We start from the raw sequence: 22,466 nt of genomic DNA, 5'->3' as shown, positions 1-22,466 counted from the left end.
GGAACAAAGGAAAGTCAGCATTCATGCTGAAAACTTCTCACTTCCTGGCTTCATGGTTGTTAAATACAAAGAGAGAGAGACTTGTGAGGAACATACATTACTCTATGTAAAGGGATTAATGCGATGTCTGGCACATAGGAAGCACTCAGTGAGTTACAGGTATTATCTAGTATAAAACAGTAAGTGAATAAAAAATATTAATGGACCTGATGTGGGGGCTGAGGACAGGAAGGACAATTAACTTGAGCCAGTGAGGGAGGGAGAACAAAACTATGGGAATGGCTGCCTATAAATTAGTGAAAGGTAAAAACCTATTAAATGCCAGGTTTTATATATAGTATTTAATACCAGTCCTATATACAAAGGTACACACTTAGTGAGTAATGAGCACCCCTGCAAGTCTAGTTAGCAGCTAATAGAGCTTACTCCCAACATCGTGACCTGATGTTGGAACAGCAGCTGGGGGCAAGGCAATGACTTTAAATTTTTTTCCTTGTGTCTTTAAAATTAAAAAGTAAAGCCGGGAGCGGGGGTGGGAGAAGAGACAGTATGATGATAACGGGTCCAATTCACAGCGCCCTATGGTTCCCCCAAGCATTGCTGGCTGCGGGCCCCAGAGGACTCTAGCGTTGTTGGGTGCTTCCGGTATCCCCAGAACCTCAGGGGATCTATGTCGACCTTTGAACTGCAAAGAATTACCATTTGGGCCTCTGGAATTCTCTAGTAGAGGGAAGACTCCCGCTCTCCATTTCTCTCCCCAAATTAAAGGCCAGAGAAAACTCAAGACCGCATAGCTCCCAAGCAAATGCTGGATGTGCCCTCACCCAATTAAGAATTATCTATTAAAAGTCAAAAATTAGTTTTTGAAATTAAATGCTGCTCATTTTTTTTATCTTCTTCGTTTTGTGGACCTTGGAGCAACATAAAATTGAGGAAGTCCGCTTGCAGCTTTCAATGGTCGGTACCCAGATCGCGCCCTCTAGTAGCTGGTACCTGCACTGCAACTACAACCCGCAACCTGGCGGGACGCTGGGGACTTATCTCCCCCGCACTCACACCAGGTTAATGTTCAGAGTAGTTAAAGCATTGCCTAACTAATCTGTCACCCACTTAGATACTGTGGTGCATGAGTTTACCTTTCATCATGTTTTGTTTGGTATGGGACCACACCCAGTGATGTGCAGGGGCTACTCACGCCTCTCTCTGCTTGGGGGTTGCTCCTGGCACTGATCAGGGGTCTAAACCGTGCTGGGGATCAAACCCAAGCCTCATGCCACTTTCTTAGGGGCAAATGAAATCAGAGGCTCTTTGGATGTACGTCAATCCTTCAGTTTTTTTTAAACCTGATACTTATCCAAAGCAAAAGAATCTTCCCACCTTCTCAATGGTATTCAAAGCACATGTCATTTTCTTAAGTGAATTTATATGAACTCAATGCTTGCCAGAGTAAGTTCCTTCTTTGCTTACCTGGAAATGGAGGTTATTGTTCCACATACACAATTTCCTGTGGATAGAACCCAGGACAGCAAGATACAAGGGCAAACCTCTTCCTGTTATTTTAATGCCTGTTTTTAAAGTTATCGGGCTAAATTTTGAAGTTACTACCTTTCCAGTGTAGCAAAGCTCTTCTAAACAGAAGCTACTGTGTTAGATATTGCAAGATGTAATGGCAGAAGGATCTTTGAACATACCCACTTATTTGGGGTTAGTGCCAGGGCTTCTGGAAACGCTTTGCTTTGAGTGACATCTACAAGTGATAACTACTTGTGAAGTCTGAAGTTCGCATTGCCTCCTCGCTCAATAAGGTTATCATTGACCGTTATCGCTGACAAATATGTAGGCACCGAAAGGAATTTTTAGGGACCTCGTCCAGCGATGCAAGTTTGTTCATGGTGCTTGACCCCAGAAAAGAACCGAATCAGAGTCCATCCAGCAGGGGCAAAGAAGGTGATATCGGTTGCGCAGATGATATCTGCTTGAAATCAAGTGACGACCAGTTCCCCCCTCCTAACCCCTCCTTGTTTTACTTTTGGATGATTTCACCCATTTGGGAGAACACTCTCTGTCATCACCTTTGAATGGCAGGTTCCCAACGATCCGGTCCTCGGAAGAGCTCAGCGAAAGGTTGGTGGGCGTGTTCGGCACCCGGGGCCCGCGTTGGACCGCGCAGAGGCTGGGGAAACCCACCCCGCGCGCAGAGGCGGGTATAAAGCGCCGAGGCCCGGCGGCTGGACCAGCTCGGCCTTCGCAGGGAGGAGGAAAGCTCGCCTCGCCGGTCCGCGCCCACACCAAGTACCCGCCGCCGCTCCCCGAAGATGGCACCCGTGGGGGGCAAGAAGGCCAAGAAGGTGAGTGTGTAAGGGGATCCCGAGGATGTTTTCCACCCCGGCCTCATCTCCCAGCCTCTGGGGAGAGCAGAGAGACCTTGGAGCTCGGCCGTAGCGAGACGGTACCCCCAGAATTTCTGCTGCAGGACCCCCGGCGCCTCTGAGCCCCCAACCTTATCCATTCCCAAAGAGAACCCCTAAATCTATGAGGGTTCCAACTTGAGGGCGCTATCTTCTAAGTCACTGCAGGTGGGGAGAGCGCGATTTTCCTTCCTCGGGCAGTGGGCGCCAAGAGCGTCTCGCAAGCTCCCAGGTTCTCCAAGAGTGTGCGCACCCCGCGCGCGCCCTGCGCGCAGCGCGCCCGACGGCCTGCATGGGGCGGCGTTGCGCAGAGCCAGCCCGACCGTTTCTCCCCCAACCCGCGCGACGCTCCCAGTGTCTCCTGATGGGTTAGCGCTGTGCCCGTGTGCACACCCCACTGGAGACCCCCGGACCCAGGCGTGTGTTGGGCGATGGTAAGTTTCAGACTCGGCTTGGTTTCAGCCATCCCAGAAAATTCACCACTGTGGGCAGTGATAGAAATCACTTAAAGAAATAACGGGCAGAGTGACTGACCATAAGGTATCGAGAACATAGGACATTAAAGATGTAAAATAACGATAATGATAAAGTGCAGCAGCCCCGGCACCTGATGAGCTAACACACTCTCCCCCGGGTAGGACGGGCCTTTCGGTCCACACTGTGGGTCTTTGGCTAGTTTGCGGGATGGTTAGATGGGCTCATAGTGACGGCGTGGTTGGAGAGAAGGACGAGGGAGGAGGAGGAGGGACCAGTCCCAAGCCAGGAGGACTAGGGTTTTCCCGGGAGAGTCAGGAGGCCAGGAAATCCGATTACGTGTCCCCCTTGGCTGAAAGGGTGATCCACCTCTCGTCCTCCACGTAAAAACGAATTTGCAAGTTTCTAAAGAGATGTCCTTCATATTTAAATAGACCTATACGAATAGAAAGACGTGTCCTTAATTTTTTTTTAACGCAGCAAACGCATTGATGTTTGCTGATGGCTTGAGTGTGATACTGAGAGAGCCAACAGTTGTAGGCTAATACCAACTGAAAGAATGAAAGTTTTTACCAGTCCTTAAATCTTCCAATGACCAGTTCCTTCCAGGGGCCAGGAAAAGATGGTTTCTAGAGATATAATAACTCTCTTTTTGGTTTGCCTTGTTTGCAAAGTCGTGGTTTCTAATCCATTCTCTAATTTAAAAGCAGAAATGAAACACTGAAACACATAGCAGCACACTGACATAGAATGGGGAGGGGGATAAGTTCCTTGGCATCTTTATTTCCGTGTGAATGTCACCATTGAAATATGAGTCTGTATTTATCAGTTTAAAACTAGAACGTTGTGCCAGAGAGACAGTTCAGGGATTAAGGTGCTTGCCTCACATAGGCTGACCCGGGTTCCAATGCAGCACCATAGATGGTACCCCTTACCTCCGTGTGTGTGGTCCAGAGATAACAATAGTAATAATCAAAATTAGAATGTTATGAGGGAGCACATGTTCATTTTAAACAACTAGGAAAAGTCCTAGAACAGTGTGTGCTACATTTTGAATTTTTTTAGTTTCTTGTTGTGACAAATACATTTTTCAAACAAAATATAACTCATGCATTTTTGTATGGCACATTCCACTTTTTAAAAAGATAAATAAAGAGCTTAGGGACAGAAAAAGTTAAGGAATAGAAAATTCTGAAGTCAGATTATTAAAAACTACAGTAGAATCTGAGTATATTTTCCCCAGATATAATTGTAAAACACATTAATGGACATAATTACTTCTAGTCACTCTGCTACCAAATAGCAGATTCTTAACTGAACTGAAAATTAAAGTACATGAAAATGTGGTGATTATTTAAAAACAATTCACAAAAGTTAAATGAGGGTTGTTGATTGAAAAAAAATGTGAATTTTACCCTGTGCATCTCTGGGTGTGAATAAATTATTCATCTGATGACAACAGCAAGTCAACTCATTTACTGGACTTGTTCATGTTTTAATGTAGCTGCATTGTCAATGAATCTTTACAGTTGAGTAATAATGAACAAAGTTGTCCATTTAGACAGCATTAATAAAGATATTTGGATTTCAAAAGTAAAATATCATCAATTATATATTTTTGAAGCTGTTTATTATCTCAAGGTCTTGTGTGGTGGAAAAGTTTCTAACCATATAGGTCATCCAAGAACATAAAGCATAATTCTCCACTTCTCATGCTCTAAATAAAGAAGTCTCTTGATAGTCTCGAGCAATGCTTTACTGGTAGAGTTCATGTATCATATATCATATATCATGCATCATGTCTGAGGCTCCTCGTTCAATTCCCAGTACCTTATACCTTCCCTCACCCCAGCACATCAGGTATAGTCTCAAAACAAACAAAAAGTTAATTTTAAATGTCAGGTGTTTTATTTCTCTACACATCAGATGGCCAAAAGTTTAAGAAGGTTAGTGGAAGGGAAGAGGGTTTATAAGGGAGGTTCCAAGAGGGTGTCAAGGATTTCTGATGTAAATCCTCTCTGAATGTCCTCTCTCACTGATGATTCTTGTAACCCTTTGTAATTACATCAGTGTCTGTTTGGTCAACCATTGTTGGTGATAAATTGAGCACAGTTATTAAATGTGTTCCAAGTTAGGTCTTTACATGGTCTTGTCAGGGCTTCCCCATAACCCTCCAACCCCACTTAAGATCAACTCTGAGTGCCGTGTAAGATAAAAGAATCAGAAGAAGAAGCATGCTAAAAGTAGTCGATAGACCAAACATGATTGCCACTCAAAGCCTCTCTTGCAAAACACAGTACCCAAAAGAAGAGAGAGAGAACAAGGGGGAATACCCTGCCACAGAGGCAGGATGGGACGGGGGGGGGGATGAGGGGGGGGGGATGCTGGGACCCATGGGGATGGATGACGGGCACTGGTGGAGGTATGGGGACTTGATCATTGTATAACTGAAACCCAAGCACAAAATTTGTAAGCCTATAACTGTACCTCATGGTTTTTCACTAATAAAAAAAAAAAAAAAAGTGGAAAAAAAAAAAAAAGAATCAGAAGATCCTACAGGGGGTAGGAGCTATAGTACAGCTGGTAGAAGGTTTGCCTTGCACGCGGCTGACCCAGATTCGATTCCCAGCATCCCATATGGTCCTCCCGAGCACCACTAGGATTAATTCCTGAGTGTAAAGCCAGGAGTGACCCCTGTGCATCTCTGGGTGTGACCCAAAAAGCAAAAGAATAATTATAATAAGAAGAAGACCCTACATTCCCTCACACAAATCAATCTGTGACTATGGGCTTTAACTCTTCATTTGTAGAATCAGAGAGCATGACCCAAATTGAATGGAGGATACTTTTTAAAATTGTTATTATTCTTTAAGCTAAAAAAAACTATAAAATGACTTTCTGATTTCACAAAGCTCTCTTGAAGTTTGAAATTCAAACATTTCTTTAATGTGGTTTACAAAGTGGTTCAAAATTATGCTCTAGGAGTACAATGTTATTGTACTGCACTCATCACTAAGGTGCTAATATTCTACCACTGTCCCTGGGTCCCTTCTTGTCCACTCCATCCTACTTGGTAAACTCAGTTTTGTTGGCCAAGTCTAAGAGTTTGCTTTTATTGGCCATAGTCTATTTCCTTGCTGTTTCTTTATATTGCATAGATGATTACGCTTATGTGATATTTGTCTTTCTCCTTCAGACTTCACTTAACTTGAAATCCTCTAGTTTCGTCCAAGTTACAGCACAAAAGATTCTTTTTCTCCTCATAACTGAGTAGTATTCCTTTGTGTATATATACCATTGTTTCTTTTTTTGCTTTTTCTTTCTTTATCCTTTTTGTGTCATACCCAGCACTACTCAAGGGTTACTCCTGGCTCTGCTCTCAGGAATTACTCCTGGTTGGTGCTCAGGGGACCATATGGGAGCCGGGGATCGAACCCAGGTCAGTTGCGTGCAAGGAAAATGCCCTACCCGCTGTACTATCACTCCTGCCCCACCACTGTTTCTTAATCTACTGCTTTGTGGTTTAGCTTTTGGGTTGTTTCCAGATCTTAGCTATAGTGAACAGCACTGTAGTGAAAGAGGGATGCATACATATTTCATAAATTTAGACTTGATCTTTTGAAGGTCGTCACCAGTATAATTACTGCACAGGGCTGTAAGTAGGGTTGGTATAACGATTGGACTGGCAATCCGTTTGCAGATATTTTTTTTACTTGTCTCATCTCCATTTCTTTCTTTTCAGTTTACACTTATAGAGAACAGAATATGCTTGTGCAGATCATAATGTACTTGCTGTTGTGGAAACGGAATTTGACACCAAAGAGAGAAATCCTCAAGTGAGGCTACCACCTTTGGGGTAGTACTTGCCTCCCTTCCATTTTTGTCATGTTGGCTTGTGATTTGTCAGTGCCTGAATAGCGTTTATTGGCCACCTGAACTCCTGCCATTGTAATCCTCCCGTTTCCACTGACCAAGAAGACAGGCGCATGTCTCTGTAAATGTCCCATCTCCCCACAATATTCTTCAAAGGCTCTTTGAGAAGCTTCCTGCTTATGTGTACATGAATTTTCACTGTATGACCAGTCTGGCTGTTTGCCTTGGACAGTCACAAAAAATATACTTGGAAGGGCAGGGAGAGAGCACATAGGGCTGGACTACGTGCCTTGCCGGTTCAGTCCTGACAGTGCACGGTCTCCTGAGCACTGTCTGATCTAGTTCTGGTGGTGTCTGGCATTGCTGGGCCTGAGCAGGTCTGAGCACTGGAGCAGCAGGCATATATATACAGCATTGGAGTTTCACCTGGAGGGGCCCCCCTAGATCCCCCCGAGCCATGCCTGGGAGTTCCTCAAATAAAAAGATATATATGAATATATATTTGTGTATATATAACATATATACACACATGTTTATGTATTTTGAGAATCTAATGAAATCATATTTTTGTTTCATTTTGATTTGGGGGAGAGTTTTGGGGGTTAACACCTGGCAGTGCTCAGGCTTTACTCCCAGCTCTGTGCTCAGGGACCACCCTGCTGAGGTTGAGGAGACCCTATGTTGGGGATTGAATACAGGTTGGTGGTATCCATGGTGCTATCTTCCTGCTCTGAAATTTTTTTCAAGTTCAACTAATTTCTTTTCCTTCCCTTCTTTGTAACTTTAGGGCATCCTTGAACGCTTAAATGCAGGAGAGGTTGTGATTGGAGATGGAGGGTTCGTCTTTGCCCTGGAGAAGAGGGGCTATGTAAAGGCAGGACCCTGGACCCCGGAAGCATCTGTGGAACACCCTGAAGCAGGTGGGTGCAAAGCTAGGGTCCAACACTCTGGAAGAAGAACTAGGCCATGCGAAGGGCAGATTCTGCCATGAGCAGAAACATCCCTCCCTGCCCCTCTTTAAACCTATAACTTGGAACTTGTAACTAGCAGAGTCACTGGGCCTCCTTGTTGTCTCCTGTATCTGCCTCTTGGCCCCTGCCCCTCATTCTGAAGGAACTGGGCTAGATCAGCAGCCTGCCTTTCTCTGTCCACACCCCCTCGATCCTCCACCCCAGTTAAATCAAGCAGGTTCTTCCTGTTAGTGTCTTCATCTCTAGGAAACTTGCTCTGCCCTGCACCTCCAGCTACCCACTCTTCAGACTTGCCATCAGCAGAGCTGTCACCTCTGAGCTCTTAGTCCTAGTACCCCACTCTCTCTTCCATTTACTCTGCCTCTTGTGCTCCCCTGCCTCAACTCCTTAAGATGGTCAGTTCTTTGTCCCTGACCATTCTTCCCTTCCCCTCCAGCCTTCCACTCAATGTGCCAGACTATAATGAACCATTGCTGCCTGCCTAGAAGACATCCTGCATATTGGCCAATTCTACACCCAGTTAAATTCAGAACTGGTTTCCTGAGGGGCGTCAGGAATCTACATATTATTCATTGTTCCCAAGTGATTTCAAGGTCAACCCCACTTTGAGAAACATGGTCTAAAGGGTTTTAAGGAACACAGTGTAATGATTGTTAGTCATTCTTTCTAATCCTAGGGTGAGGAAAATTTCTATGGCTTATTCCTTAAGGCTCACGTGATGGGTTAAACTCAAAATTGAAATATTTATTATTTGGGTGCTCAGGAGCTAATCCTGGCTACATGCTCAGAGGACCATTGGTGGGTCCAAGGATCAAACTGGGGTCAGCAGGATGTAAGGCAAGTGCCTTAACTCCTGTACTATTTCTCCAGCCCAGAATAAAATGTTGTGTAAGTCACCTTTGAGGTCGGGAGATGGTGGGAGGGAAAGGGTTGGGCCACACTTGGTGCTCAGGGTTAGTTCTGGCTCTGTGCTTTGTCATTCCTCGTAACCATAGGTAACCATAGGTGATACCGAGCATGGAGTTGGGCCTCCTACATAAAAGGCACAAGCCCATCTGCTGACTCGCTCTCTGGTTTCCAAAGAATTTTTGTAGGACTGGTTTCTAGGCTGACATTTCAGTGGTGGAAACTGTGAGGAGGAAAAAAAAAGTATGCTTCAGTCTATAATCTCTCTCTTTTTGTTTTTGTTTTTGTTTGGAGGCTTCTCCCAGCACTGCTCAGGTGTTACCTCCTGATGATGCCCAGGGAGCTAGAGGTTGAACCCAGGTAGACTGTATGCAAGGCAAACGCCTTACCCACTGTATTATCTCTCCGGTCCCAGGTCCACAATTACTCATATCAAGCTATTTGGGGCCAAATGTTTCTTGGAATCCAGCTTTGGGGGAATTTTAAAAAGTTAATACAGTACATATGCTGCTTTTTATGTAACAACTCAGGGTCTAAAGCTATCCCACCCCCCCTGAACAAACTCTCTTATGCATAAAAATATAAGGTGACCAGCAGTAAGTGGGACACAGTTATAAATATTTTCACGTTTAGGTTAGGTCACTTTTTGCCCTCAAATGATTTTCTATAAATTTATTATCCCACTGAAGAAAACCACAAAATTTCACTGACCTTTTAACGTTCACCATGGAATTCCAAAGACTTGTATGTCTCAAGGAAATTTACAAGAGTACAGACTAACTATGCTCTGTGCATATATAACTGGGCAAAGGTAGAAATTCTCATTGAGAATTTGAAATGAGAAATTATAAGCAATCATATGTTCTCCCCTAAAATCTATTAAAAAAAAAAAAGAAATTCAAAGGTCTATAAAAATCCAAAGGTCTGTGAGCATCTCCATTAGAGGCAAGGAAATCACTAGGACATCAGAATTCCAAGCCCATCCGCAGCTCCATCTCAACACAAGTCTGCCCTCCCAGTCGCCCTGATGCCTGGTGGAGCCCGGAGAACACTAGAAGCTGCTTTTATTTTATAATAAATATATGAGTATTGCACTTGAGATACAGTACAGCGGGTAAGGTATTTACCCCACTAGGAGAGAACCCTGAATGCCGAGATAGGAATTAAGACCTGAGTACTGCCAACTGTGACCCAAAAAAAACAAACAAATAAACACAAATATACATATGATTAAATAATTCTTCTAACTTGGCTTCTATGCTGTTAAAAGTAGTATGATTAAGAACTTTTTATTATTTTATTTTATTTTGCTTTTGGGGCCATACCCAGCGATGCTCAGGGGTTACTCCTGGCTCTGCACTCAGGAATCACTCCTGGCGGTGCGCAGGCGACCATATGGGATGCTGGGAATTGAACCCAAGTCGGCCGCATGCAAGGCAAATGCCCTACCCACTGCGCTATCACTTCATAAAATAAATGTAATTACAATAGCTTCTGTTGGTATAGTAGGAGCCTGTCCCACTCTCTTGGTGGAGGATAATGACCCTAGGAATATGAGACAGGAAAGAAGAGAAAACAGACATGTAAAGGAGAGCCAGACATTGCCAGACTAATGCTCCCGTTAAATCTGTTTGGGGGCATTGTAATGCTTACACACAGTGGAACCAACATGCATTTGGCAATGACCTCCAGCCAGCAGCAGCTTGGGGAACCTGAAGGTACAATAATTGGCCCCTGGCGAGACTCACCAAATTGGGTTCCCCTTCTGTGCAGCAGGGCCTTTTAAAATGCATGATGGAATAGTCAGCTCAGTTAAGAGGCAGGAGTTGTCTTCACCTTTTTTGGATCATAGTCCTCTGGGAAAATGCAAGAAAAAGTAATAATGCTCTGCTTTATGAGGTGTATATGTAGACAATTCATTTTCATGCCATTCTAAGGTGGTTACAGTCTCTGAAAATCCACCAAAGGACCAACTTTCTGATTATAAATCATTTCCCCCTGGCACCCAGGAACCTGGTAGAGACCCAGCAACTCTTCCCTTCTCTGATGGATAGCAGGAACCCCAGAGAAGGTGTTCCCAACTGGCTCTAATTGTCCCCAATTAACACAGGTTGGACACCATTTTATTTTAGGCATGTTTTTTTGGGAGAACTACACTTCCATGACTTTTTGAAGTAAAGATTTGTCTTCAAGGGGCTGGAGCGATAGCACAGCGGGTAGGGCGTTGGCCTTGCATGCAGCCAACATGGCCGACCCAGGTTCGATTCCCAGCATCCCATATGGTCCCCCGAGCACCGCCAGGAGTAATTCCTGAGTGCATGAGCCAGGAGTAACCCCTGAGCATCGCCGGGTGTGACCCAAAAAGAAAAAAAAAAGATTTGTCTTCAAGCTTAAAAAATTACTTTTCTAAATTGAAAATTTTTTGTTTTTTTTTAAAAAAGATGTTGTTCTTTTAAAAGCACACATCTCAGCAGCACAGCTAGTTAAACAGGCTGACGTCAATCTTTACCCAGGCCCAGGTTTGATTCCCTGCCACTACATGTGGTCCTCTAAGCACAGAGCCAGGAATAGCCCCCCAGGCAGTGCTGAGTATGGTCCATAATCCAGAAAACTGAAAATAAATAATTTTTAAAATAAAATAGAAGTTGTACTGGAGAGATAATATAGTAGGCACGGTGCTTGCCTTGCTTGTAGCTAACCTACATGTAATCCCCGACACCTCAGTTGGGTCCCCTGAACACTGACAGGAATGATCCCTGAGCACAGAGCCAGGAGTAAGCCCTGATTATCACCAGTTGTGGCCCCAAAACTAAAAAAAAAAAGTTGTTAAGTAAAATAGAAGCATGAAACTGGTCTATGGAAATGACACAGAGGACAGGAGCTAACGCTTTAATGTGCAAGCCCCTGGTTCCATCCCTGCCACTGAGTCCCAAGAGATGGATGTTTTCTAAAACAACAACAAAACACACAAGAAACTGTATGTCCTGTGTTCTCAGACTGGACCAGCCTCTTCCTCTGTCAGTCCCAGCCCTGGGAAAGCTCAGAATCCCAGTGTCTTTATTTCCTCATTTATTGATGTTGCTTTTCTCAAACCTAGAACATAATAGGCCTCTAATTTTTTTTTAATTTATAGGACTATGTATTCCTTTCTGCTCAGAAATCCTAGTTTAGGATTACCTGTTTTGCCCCAGTTAAATCCCCTGATAAAAGCAGACACCATCTAAGTCTCATTTTTACTTTCTAAAATGAGCATTTTTCAGGGAGCAGAGAGATAGTATAGTGAGTAAGGCACTTGTCTTGCATGGGACTGACCCTAGTTTGATCCCAGCACCCATGTGGTCCCTTGAGCACCACCAGGGCTTACTCCTGGCTCTGTGCTCAGGAGTGAATGCTGAGCTTAAAGCCAAGAATAACTCCTAAGCACTGCCAAGTAGGGCCCAAAAACCAATAAATAAAATGGGTGAATTTTTTTCTTCTTCCTTAGAATGGAGGTTCTCAACAAGGCTGAAAATAAGAAAACGATAGAGAAACTTAAAAAATAGCAATGGTGGGTGGGACAAAGAAATGGCAGGTGTGAAGGACTGAACATATGTTTTGCAGGCAGGAGGCCTGATCTCAGCCCTTGGCACTGTATGGTCTCCTGATTGACACCAGAACCAGCTGCCAAACATACAGTTGGAGTAGCTTCTGGGTACTACAAAGTATGGCCCCTAAAAACAAAACAAAAAATATACACAGGATCAGAGAGTTAATTCAACATACTGACTACATGTCTTTTAAGCCGGATACCCAAGTTCAGTCCCCAGAACCACATGTTCCCTTGACCACCACTGGGAAGTAGTCAGGAGCACAGAACTTGTAGTAGCCCCTGATGACCACCATGTGTGGCCCCAAAAATTCAAAAGAACAACAACAATGCCTGTGTCTCCCACTTAACCCAATTGAATTAGAGTATTTGTGGATTCCATCCCAATATCCAGAATTTCTCAGTAAGCTTTTAGAGTAATGTTCATGCAGGGTTTAGGAGCACTGTTGTTTACAGCAAAAAATGTGTCTTTCAATTCGAAGCATATAACTATAGGGGGGAAACCTGATTTCCTCAAACCAGTGAAGACTTCATTGATTTCCTTATTGCTGTGTCCCCAGACTTTCCAAAAATATTGAGCTAGTCACAGCACTCAGCTGCTTACACTATTGATGTTTCCCTGATACTGGGGGGTGATGGGCTACTTCATTTGTAATCTCTCTGCCAACCCACTTTACACCTTCCTCTTCACCACCTTCACCTTCACCACCACACCCTAATTCTGGTCACTCAGACTCCTGGTCATCCCCCTACACTAAGCCAGCTCCCCAACAACTCCCTCTGTTCTTCTGGTCCTTCTATACTGAATGAGCTTCCCCATTCTCACTGTCTGGAAAAAATGCTGAAATGATTTCTTTTCTGTGGAACCTCCTTCTTTTCTTCACCCCACTATCCATGATAAAAAGAAAGAGTATCTTTTTCCCAGCAAGAGATCCCAGATGCCCTTCTCTTTGGCCCCCAGAGTACATGAATGCAGAGCAAACTAAACTAAAGCAGAGCTATTCGTATGTATTTATCCCTGACTAATTGATCGCTGGATAACCTTTCTACTCTCGACTCTCCCAGTTCGCCAGCTTCATCGCGAGTTCCTCCGAGCTGGGGCCAATGTCATGCAGACCTTCACTTTTTATGCCAGTGAAGACAAGCTGGAGAACAGAGGGAACTACGTTGCAGAGAAAATATCTGTGAGTAAAGTTGTGCATGGAGTTCTTAGCAGGCCAGAGTATTTATCATCACCAAAGTTCTCAGAGAGAAACATGAAGGGTCCCTTCAGAGTTTTGTACAGAAATGATGTAGATGTGAGTAACAACTCAGGTTTTAGCCGGAGTTTCCAAAGGGTCCAGAAAAGCCTTTCAGGAAGCAGATCAAATTCAAGGTGTTCAATAATGAATGGGTCTCCCAGGCTCTAGCAGTTGCTGGACCAACAGTCTCCCACAGTCTCTCGTGTTTATTGTTGCTTTGTGTGGCATAGTGAAAGGAAAGGCAGGGCTGAGGCTCAACTGTCAGAAGCCCCAAGCTCATTCCCCTCTCCTACACTCAGCTGCACGGTCTGGGCAAACCATTTCCCTTCCACCAAGGCAGCTTTTCTTCCTCTCCTAAATAAAAAGAGATCCGTAAAACTGTACAAGTCTATGTGGCCTGTGATGCTGAGGGTTTGTTTTTAGGGGTTTTGTTGGTTTGAGTTTTTTTTTTTTTAGAAAAAAGTGTCAGTTTGGGGACTGGAGCAATAGTAGGACAGGTAAGGCCTTTGCCTTGCACACGGCTGACCTGGATTCGATCCCTGGCATCTCAGAGTGCAGAGCCAGGAGTAGTTCCTGAGTGCAGAGCCAGGAGTAACACCTGAGCGTCACTGGTGTGACCCAAAAATAAACCCATAAAAGGCAAATGTTACTTTTTAATAACTAAGAAGACCTTTGTCTGGAGAGATAATTCAGGGGATAAAACACTTACCTTGCATGAGAATAATTCCTACTTAATTCCTGGCATCACATATGGCATCTTGAGCACCACTAGGGTTCATTCCTGAGCACTGTCAAGTGTGCCTCCTTCAATCTCCCACCAAATAATAATGATAATAACTAAGAAGACCTAGCTTGAAATACATTTACTTGTTAATAAAAATACATAACAAAAGCCATGAGTTCTGTGATCATTTTCATTGAATTTTATTGTAATTAATCATAAAACCAAATCAGCATCATTGTGATTATCATTACTTATTAGATTTCTGAATCAATATAGACCTTGGAAGATGTCAGATTCTTTTATGAGAAAATTTTTATCCTTTCACAACTCTTTGGTTTAATATAATATACTAGAGATCACCATTATATTTTATTTTTTTCTGCCATTAATTTTAGTGGTGGTGTTCTGAAAATTGCTCAGGTTGGTAAGGCACTGAGGGACATATTCCTTCCCTGTCATTTTCTGGAACAGAATCATTCTTAGAAACACACAACTGAGAAACAAACAACTGAGATCATGGGCATTTGAATGATGATTTTGTTTCAGTTTCACATGAAAATGTGAATCTTTCCTATCTGAATCCATTTAGGGGCAGAAAGTCAATGAAGCTGCTTGTGACATTGCCAGGCAAGTGGCTGACGAGGGTGACGCCTTGGTGGCAGGAGGTGTGAGTCAGACACCTTCGTACCTTAGCTGCAAGAGTGAGACTGAGGTGAAGAAAGTCTTCCAGCAGCAACTGGAGGTCTTTTTGAAGAAGAATGTGGACTTCCTGATTGCAGAGGTAATCACAGATATGATCAGAAAAGAGACAAACACGTTTAGAACATCTCCCCTGCATTTGCCTCTCCTGGTGACTTTGTAGATCCAGGCACCAATGAAGAAGAGCAGCGTTTAGTTTTGAAATCTTTTTTCCAATCTAGGCCTTCTCCAAAATTCGATTTAGGTATTCTTCAAACATCTTGATTGCAATTCCTACTGAGAAATCAAACGTCTCTTCTTTTCAGAAATGCTAGATGAAAGAGGCTCATCCACTGATTGTTCAGTGATTAAGAAACTGAGATTGCATTGATGACTTATTTAGGGAGAAATAAAATGAAAAGTTCCCTGAGCTGCTTCTTTCTTTCCAGTACTTTGAGCATGTGGAAGAAGCCGTGTGGGCAGTGGAAGCCCTGAAAGCGTCTGGGAAGCCTGTGGCCGCCTCCATGTGCATCGGTCCGGAGGGGGATCTGCACGGGGTGTCACCCGGAGAGTGTGCAGTGCGCCTGGTGAAAGCAGGTAATGAGGGTTTCCGCAAAGGCAATTAATGCGTGTTTGATTAGTTTATTTATTTACACTTTGCCCCCCTCCCCCTCCTTCCCGTGCACCAAAGCATTTTCATATTTTCATGTGAAACCCCAGTGCTCAGGGGCTACTTCCAGCTCGTTACCCAGAGGCTTCTCCTCGGGGTGCTCTGGGGACCATGGCGTGCCTGGGATTGAACCCAGGCCTCCTACATGCCAAGCGCATGCTCCAGCTCTTCCCACTGGCCTGTGCTTAATTCACCTTTGAAAATAATCTACAAATGCTTACCTATATATTTATTATCAAGAACCCATCACTTTACTTTTGTGAGGGAGGGGTGGTATTTGTGGTGCACCCCCCAATGCTGGGGTCCACTCTTAGCTCCACATTAGAACTTTCTTTCAATGGGATACTGGGGACATTGAGTGCAGGCTCTCCCATGCAAAGCATGTTCTCCAGCCTTGGGTCTTAATTTACTTTTAGAGAAATATTAATAATATCAATATTGAATCTCTAAGAAATATATATATATATATATATGGACCAGAGAGATAATACAATGGGCAGGGCCCTTGGCTAGTATACTGTTGACCCAGGTTCTGTCCTCAGCATCAGATATGGAACCCTGAGCCCCATGAGGAGTGATCCCTGAGCACTGAACCAGGAGAAAGCCCTGAGCACCTTCAGGTGTGCCCTCAAAACAACACAAAACAAACTAACAAACGAGAGAGAGACTGTCTATTGAAAGAGGCAACTAGAGGATTAACTTTGGAAATAGGAAGATTTTAGCACATGAAAAAAAGCATTAGAAAAAAATTCTATTTTAACCTCTTCTCACGTAGAGGTCTTTCATCCGTAGTAACTTTTGAGTCAGGTTCGCCTCTTTGCCAAAGTTTCTCCGCTCTCATAAATTAAAAGTGTGCTTTGCTTTTTGTAATATGTATAATAAATCAAAAATCCTTTGATATGAAATTCTGACCACCTAATTTATATTTTCATGTAATTCCTGTTTTCTCTTTCCTTATAATGGGTTTCATTGCAATTAGAGAAAACTGTGGACTTTTTTCAAAGCTGCTTTGCTTTAAAACCAAATAATAGGTGGGTTCAGAGCAAGATTCTGACTTGCTCTGTGAGCAGAGAAATTTTGACTATTTGTCTAATTTCTAATTTTTAATCCAACTGTTGATATTACATGAAAAGTCACTTTATGTTCATCATTAACAACAAGTACTAAATAGATGGGGGCTGTAGTGATAATCTAGGAGTTTAAGGCCTTACATGCAACTAACCCAGTTTGCATGCCAACACTGCATAGGGTCTGAGGAATGCATAAATTAAGTGTGACCATCCATTCAAGGGAATGTAACTCAGCCTTAAAAAGGAATGAAGTTCTGATACATGCACCAGACAGATGAAACTTGAAAATATCATGTTAAATGAAATAACATCAGTCACCAAAAAAAAAAAAAGAATATAGTGTGGTTTCCTTTCTACAAAATATCTAATGGGCAAATCCACAGAAACAGAAAGTAGAGTACAAGAGTTCAGGGACAAGGGAATAGAGAGCCACTACTTAAGAAATACAGAGTTTGTCTCTGGGGTAACAAAAAGTTCTGGAAAGAGACGGTAAGTGATTGTGAGGCAAAATCCAACTAAACAGTCCACAAGTGGCTAAATTTGTGATGTATTTTTTACCACAATATAAAAAGAAGAAAAGAAAGGTCCATCCTATTTGGGAACTCTTATTTTGAGAGGATGGAATAAAGGAATTTTAGTTCTTCTAAAACAAGTGCATTGTCAGGGTCAAAGTGAAATACAGTGGGGAGGGGGCTTACCTTGCATGCAACTGACCCAGGCTTGATCCCCAGCATCCCAGCATCCTATATGATCCCCCAAGCATTGACAGGAGTAATTCCTGTATGCAGAGCCAGGAGTAACCCAAAAAGACAAAAAAAAAAAATATTGTCTCCACAAGTCTTCCAGAGAAGGAAACTTTCTAAATCAGTTCAGTGACTCCCAAAATCAATCGTTTGGTCCAGATACAATAATTTTCTTTAAAACCAAATAATAGTTGGTTTTAAGACCATGAAGAAAGTTCCAAACCGTATTTTTCTCACTAAATCAAATAAAAGCTTACAAGGAAACTTTCCAACAACCTCATGGAGTTGTATGAGAAGGCTGAAATGTAAATGTGAATTCTGTCCAAGGATGAATAGACTCTTCACTACTTTTAGTGGCCAAAGTGAAAGGACTTTGAACATTGTTTTCCAATTATTAATCCTAGTCACAAAATTCCCCCTGAATACACGCTTCAGAAAATTTTTCCCTAAATTACATTCTGCTGTTGTGCCCAAGAAAGTTAGAGTTATTAATAAATCGACCTGATGGAAAGGAACATTGATTTATTCCTCAAATGAATAGTCTCGTAACCACAGGTGCAATCTAGCAGCTGGGAGTGTTGAAAAATCACTATGCTGCGATAGAATGTCACGGGTTGAAAAATTGACTACCAAAATTTGAAGTTTTTTAAAAAAATCTCTCTCATAATGATTTTTTTAATAAAAAAGATGGACAACCAAGTGCATATAAATGACACTTCAATCATTGTAGATGCTTCTAAGCACCTTTCCCGGAAAACACGGGCTGCCTCTTAGTAATCATTCTCACCCACAGGTAAGGCGGGCTTGCAGGGGCCAAGGTCTTCGCCCTCAGTTCACAGTTCCAAATAAAAACATCCTGACTGTCTAGAGAGGTGGTACAGAGAAAAGGTTCTTGCCTCGAATGGGGCCACCCCTGCTTTGATTCCTCAGCACCACATGATTTCTGAGCAGCAGTAAGGCCGCTCTTGAGCACACAGAGCTGGAAACAGACCCTGGGCAGTACCAGGTGTGACACAAACCTCCAAGCCTTAAAAAAAAAAAAAAAGCAACTCACTGATTCATAGAGGAGAGCTCAGCCCCCTGGCACCTGGTGAATCCCTGAGCTAACAGACTCTCTCCCGCAGGAGCCGCCATCGTGGGTGTGAACTGCCACTTTGACCCTGATACCAGCTTGCAAACCGTGAAGCTCATGAAGGAAGGCCTGGAGGCTGCCCGCCTGAAAGCCCACCTGATGGCCCAGCCTCTGGCCTACCACACCCCGGACTGTGGCAAACAGGGCTTTATTGACCTCCCAGAATTCCCGTTTGGTAAGACTGGACATGGGCTCAGTGTCTCTGTCTGACAAATTTCCACAGGGGCAGCATACATTTTATCATAATAAGGAAAAATAACTGCCTCTCTCTTGCCCCGAATTTTTCTCTGCCTGTGTCCCCAACTTCCTTGATACTAGACAGTCGGAGAAAGAGAAGATGGGATCCTCAAGCAACAAAGAGCTCCGATTTAACGTAAAATCAAGCCAACAGGCAGTTAATGGGGAAAAGGTACCCCAGGGGTGGGGGAGGGGGAGGGCTGAAGAAATAGTACAGTGGGCCAGGTCCTCGTTTTGCACTTGGCAGACCCTGATTCAATCCTGGCATCACACAGGATTCTCCAGCATTGCCGGGAGCAATCCCTCAGCACTGCCAGATATGGCCTACACCTACCCTGTCAAAAATAAAATAAAATAAGGGATTCCCCTCAATCAAATGAGTGAAGAGTTTAATGATTCCAGTTATATGACTAAAACTGTATTACATTAGTGAAATAATTTAGTTCATTTCGATTTTTTTTTTTTAAAAAGGGGGCTGGAGCAATAGCACAGCAGGTAGGACACTTGCCTTGCAAGCAGCAGACTGGGCCGACCTAGGTTCGATTCCCCCCGCCCCTCTCAGGGAGCCTGGCAAGCTACCAAGAGTATCTTGCCCCCACAGCAAAGTCTGGCAAGCTACCTGTGACGTATTTGATATGCCAAACACAGTAACAAGTCTCACAATGGAGATGTTACTGGGCCCGCTCGAGCAAATCAATGAACAACGGGAGGACAGTGTTACAGTGATACAGATTTAAAAAAAAAATTCCAAATTTACTTGGCTTTAATTCACCCCACCCTGTTATAAACATTTTTTGGGCCACATCTGGCAGCGCTCAGGGCTTACTCCTGACTCTGTGCGTAGGAGTAACTACCCTAACTTCTGGCAGACTCAGGGGATCTTATATGAGCTGCTGATCAATCTTTTGGGTCCTAATTCATTTTTTTAATTATATACTTGAAATAACTTTATTTTGAATATTTTTTTAAAAATGATAATTCTGTTACCATTTATTTTCCAGGCCTGGAGCCCAGAGTTGCCACCAGGTGGGATATTCAGAAATATGCCCGAGACGCCTACAACCTGGGGGTCCGGTTCATCGGCGGGTGCTGTGGCTTTGAGCCCTATCACATCAGGGCCATCGCAGAGGAGCTGGCCCCAGAAAGGGGCTTCTTGCCACCCGCTTCAGAAAAACACGGCAGCTGGGGAAGTGGTTTGAACATGCACACCAAGCCATGGGTTAGAGCCAGGTAAGACCCCTTCAGATTGTCTTTTCCAGATAAAACTCATTTAGATTATGAGTATGCCCAAACAAGGTTGTTGTAAAGAATATAGCTGATTGGCTCAGGGATGATTAAAAAAAATTAGTTATTCCTCTTAAATCTTCTCCTAAAGAAGATTCTTCTTCAATCTTCACTTAGAATGTTTACCAGACAACCTTAGGCAGTCATTTCTGGAGAAATCTTTAAAAATACAGTATCAGTAGTGGAGCGATAGTACAGCAGGTAGGGCGTTTGCCTTGCACATAGATAACCCGAGGTTCAATCCCCAGCATCACATATGGTCCCCCAAGCACCACCAGGAGTAACTTCTGAGTGCAGAGCCAGAAGTAACCCCTGAGCATTGCCTGGTATGATACAAAAAGGGGGAAAAAAAGAAAAAAATCCAGGATATAACTGGGCCAGAGAGTACAGTGGATTACTTTGCATGCAGTGGACCCAGGTTCAATCGCCAGCACCAAAGATAGTCCTCAGAGCACCACCAGAAGTGATCCATGAGCCAGGAGTAAACCCTGAGCTCAGCTATGTGTGGCCCAAAAGGAAAAGAAGGGCCAGAATGATAGTATAGCAGGTAGGCCATTTGCCTTCCCCACGGCCAACCCAGGTTCTATCCCCGACCTCCCTATGGACCCCCAAGCAATGCCAGAAGTAATTCCTGAGTGCAGAGTCAGGAGTAACCCCTGAGTATTGCTGGGTGTGACACAAAAAGCCAAAATAAATAAATAAATAAATAAATAAATAAAATTACTATTTTAATTGGCCTCCTAACATACTTTCCAGAGTCCAGCAAAGGCTCCCAGGAAGAATTCTAACTCAGTGGCATAACAGTATTGACACTCAGGAAAGAGTCTGACACTGTGTGTTTTTTTCACTCAGGGCCAGGAAGGAATACTGGCAGAATCTTCGGATAGCCTCAGGCAGACCATACAACCCATCCCTGTCCAAACCGGATGCCTGGGGAGTGACCAAAGGAACCAGTGAGCTGATGCAGCAGAAAGAAGCCACAACAGATCAGCAGCTGAGACAGCTCTTTGAGAAACAGAAATTCAAATCTGGGCAGTAATCTCCGTGGCACCCACTTCTAGCAGATCCTTCCATGTTTGGGCCACAATTCCAGAGAGCAGGAAAAGATGGTTAAGAAGTAAATGCTCAGTTTAATGCCAGCCTACACATGAAATTGGTATCCACTGAAGGAAATAGAATCACAAATAGCACTTGACAATTTAAGACGTATGTTTTAGAAATTTACTTAGAAGCAAAATAAGAAATCAATCTTAAAGCACTTTACCCAGCACTCACTCTGTAGAAGGTGATAAGGAAATCACTGCGCCCACAGAAAAGTAATTTCAACATTAATCCCACTGCAAGACATTTGCAGGCTAGTAAGGAGATGAGATGTGAACTCCTAACGGCTCAGACAGATAAAATTCTCTGGGGAAACACCTTTCAAGCTCCTTTGAACATGATCCTTGGTGATAAACTCAATTTATATAATGACCCAATAAAGTACAATCTCCCAACCACTGAAATAAACTATGTGATCTGTTCTGGTATTTTTTCCCATTCCCGATATATTAATAAAACATGATGTTTGTGACCCTGCAAATGGATTTCTGAAATATTAATAAAACATGATGGTTGTGACCCTGCAAATGGATTTTTTACCCCATTTGTGAGTTTCTGCCCAAAGTTTCATAAGCACCAGTAGGGTACATGTCACACATGGGGACTTCATTATTTAAGAGGTTTTTTTTCGAAAATTAGTCAAATAGAACCTTAGAGAGAAGTCTCCAAAGACCAGAATCCTGCTCTCAGATTTCCAGAGTTGCTATCTCTCTGTTCTGCTCCCTTTTCTACTGCGAAGAAACATAAAGGTCAGTAGAGAGAACTACTAGACCCTGTGCCTCTTGATCAAAATGAAATCCACTTACATGCTTCTTTTATTAAGGCTGAGGACAATAAGCTTTGGTAGCTTGAAAAGGAAGAAGGCTGGGGAAGTTGGTTTAGGAGTTAAGCCAATAGCCTTGTATCCTGCTGAGCTGGCACCACATATGATTCCCCCAAAACCACCAGGGGGCACTCCTGAGCACAGAACCAGAAATAGCCAGAAATAAACCCTGAGCTCTGCCAGATTTCCCCTTCCCCAGGCCAAAAAAAAAAAAAAAAGGATGAAAAGATACATACTTCAAACTCTCTTCAGTTTTCCTAGTTTGAGAACTATAATATTTTTACCTAGTCATATCAACTTTCCCATTACAGCTCCTACCTGAAAAGATAAAAATACAGCAAACATGCTAATATTCATAGCATATTGGAAGAGAGAGTTTATCCTACATTCTAAACATCCTTCTAAACAAACTTGTCTTTTTTTCAGCTACTACAGAATACCAAGGTTATCTTGTTAGTATTTGATACTGATTATTCTATAATTTGCTAAGTACTAGATGAAATCTTTATAACTCAGCTTTTCCATCTGTTTAAAAGAATATACTC

At 43.2% G+C, this 22,466-nt stretch overlaps 1 protein-coding gene across 1 annotated transcript; it reads left to right on the top strand.

Moving 5' to 3' along the window:
* The first annotated feature begins 2,215 nt into the window (after positions 1–2,215).
* LOC130021834 (betaine--homocysteine S-methyltransferase 1) lies at positions 2,216–21,630 on the top strand. Its single transcript, XM_056112662.1, has 8 exons — positions 2,216–2,348; positions 7,543–7,675; positions 13,284–13,402; positions 14,773–14,964; positions 15,311–15,458; positions 18,469–18,651; positions 19,715–19,943; positions 20,850–21,630. The coding sequence occupies exons 1-8, from the start codon at positions 2,316–2,318 to the stop codon at positions 21,034–21,036; spliced, it is 1,224 nt and encodes a 407-aa protein (XP_055968637.1). The 5' UTR covers positions 2,216–2,315; the 3' UTR covers positions 21,037–21,630.
* Positions 21,631–22,466: the final 836 nt, after the last annotated feature.

This window comes from Sorex fumeus, unplaced genomic scaffold (genome assembly GCF_029834395.1).
Source record: "Sorex fumeus unplaced genomic scaffold, SorFum_2.1 ptg000018l, whole genome shotgun sequence".
NCBI lineage: Eukaryota > Metazoa > Chordata > Mammalia > Eulipotyphla > Soricidae > Sorex > Sorex fumeus.
This window is presented reverse-complemented; position numbering and strand designations above follow the sequence as displayed.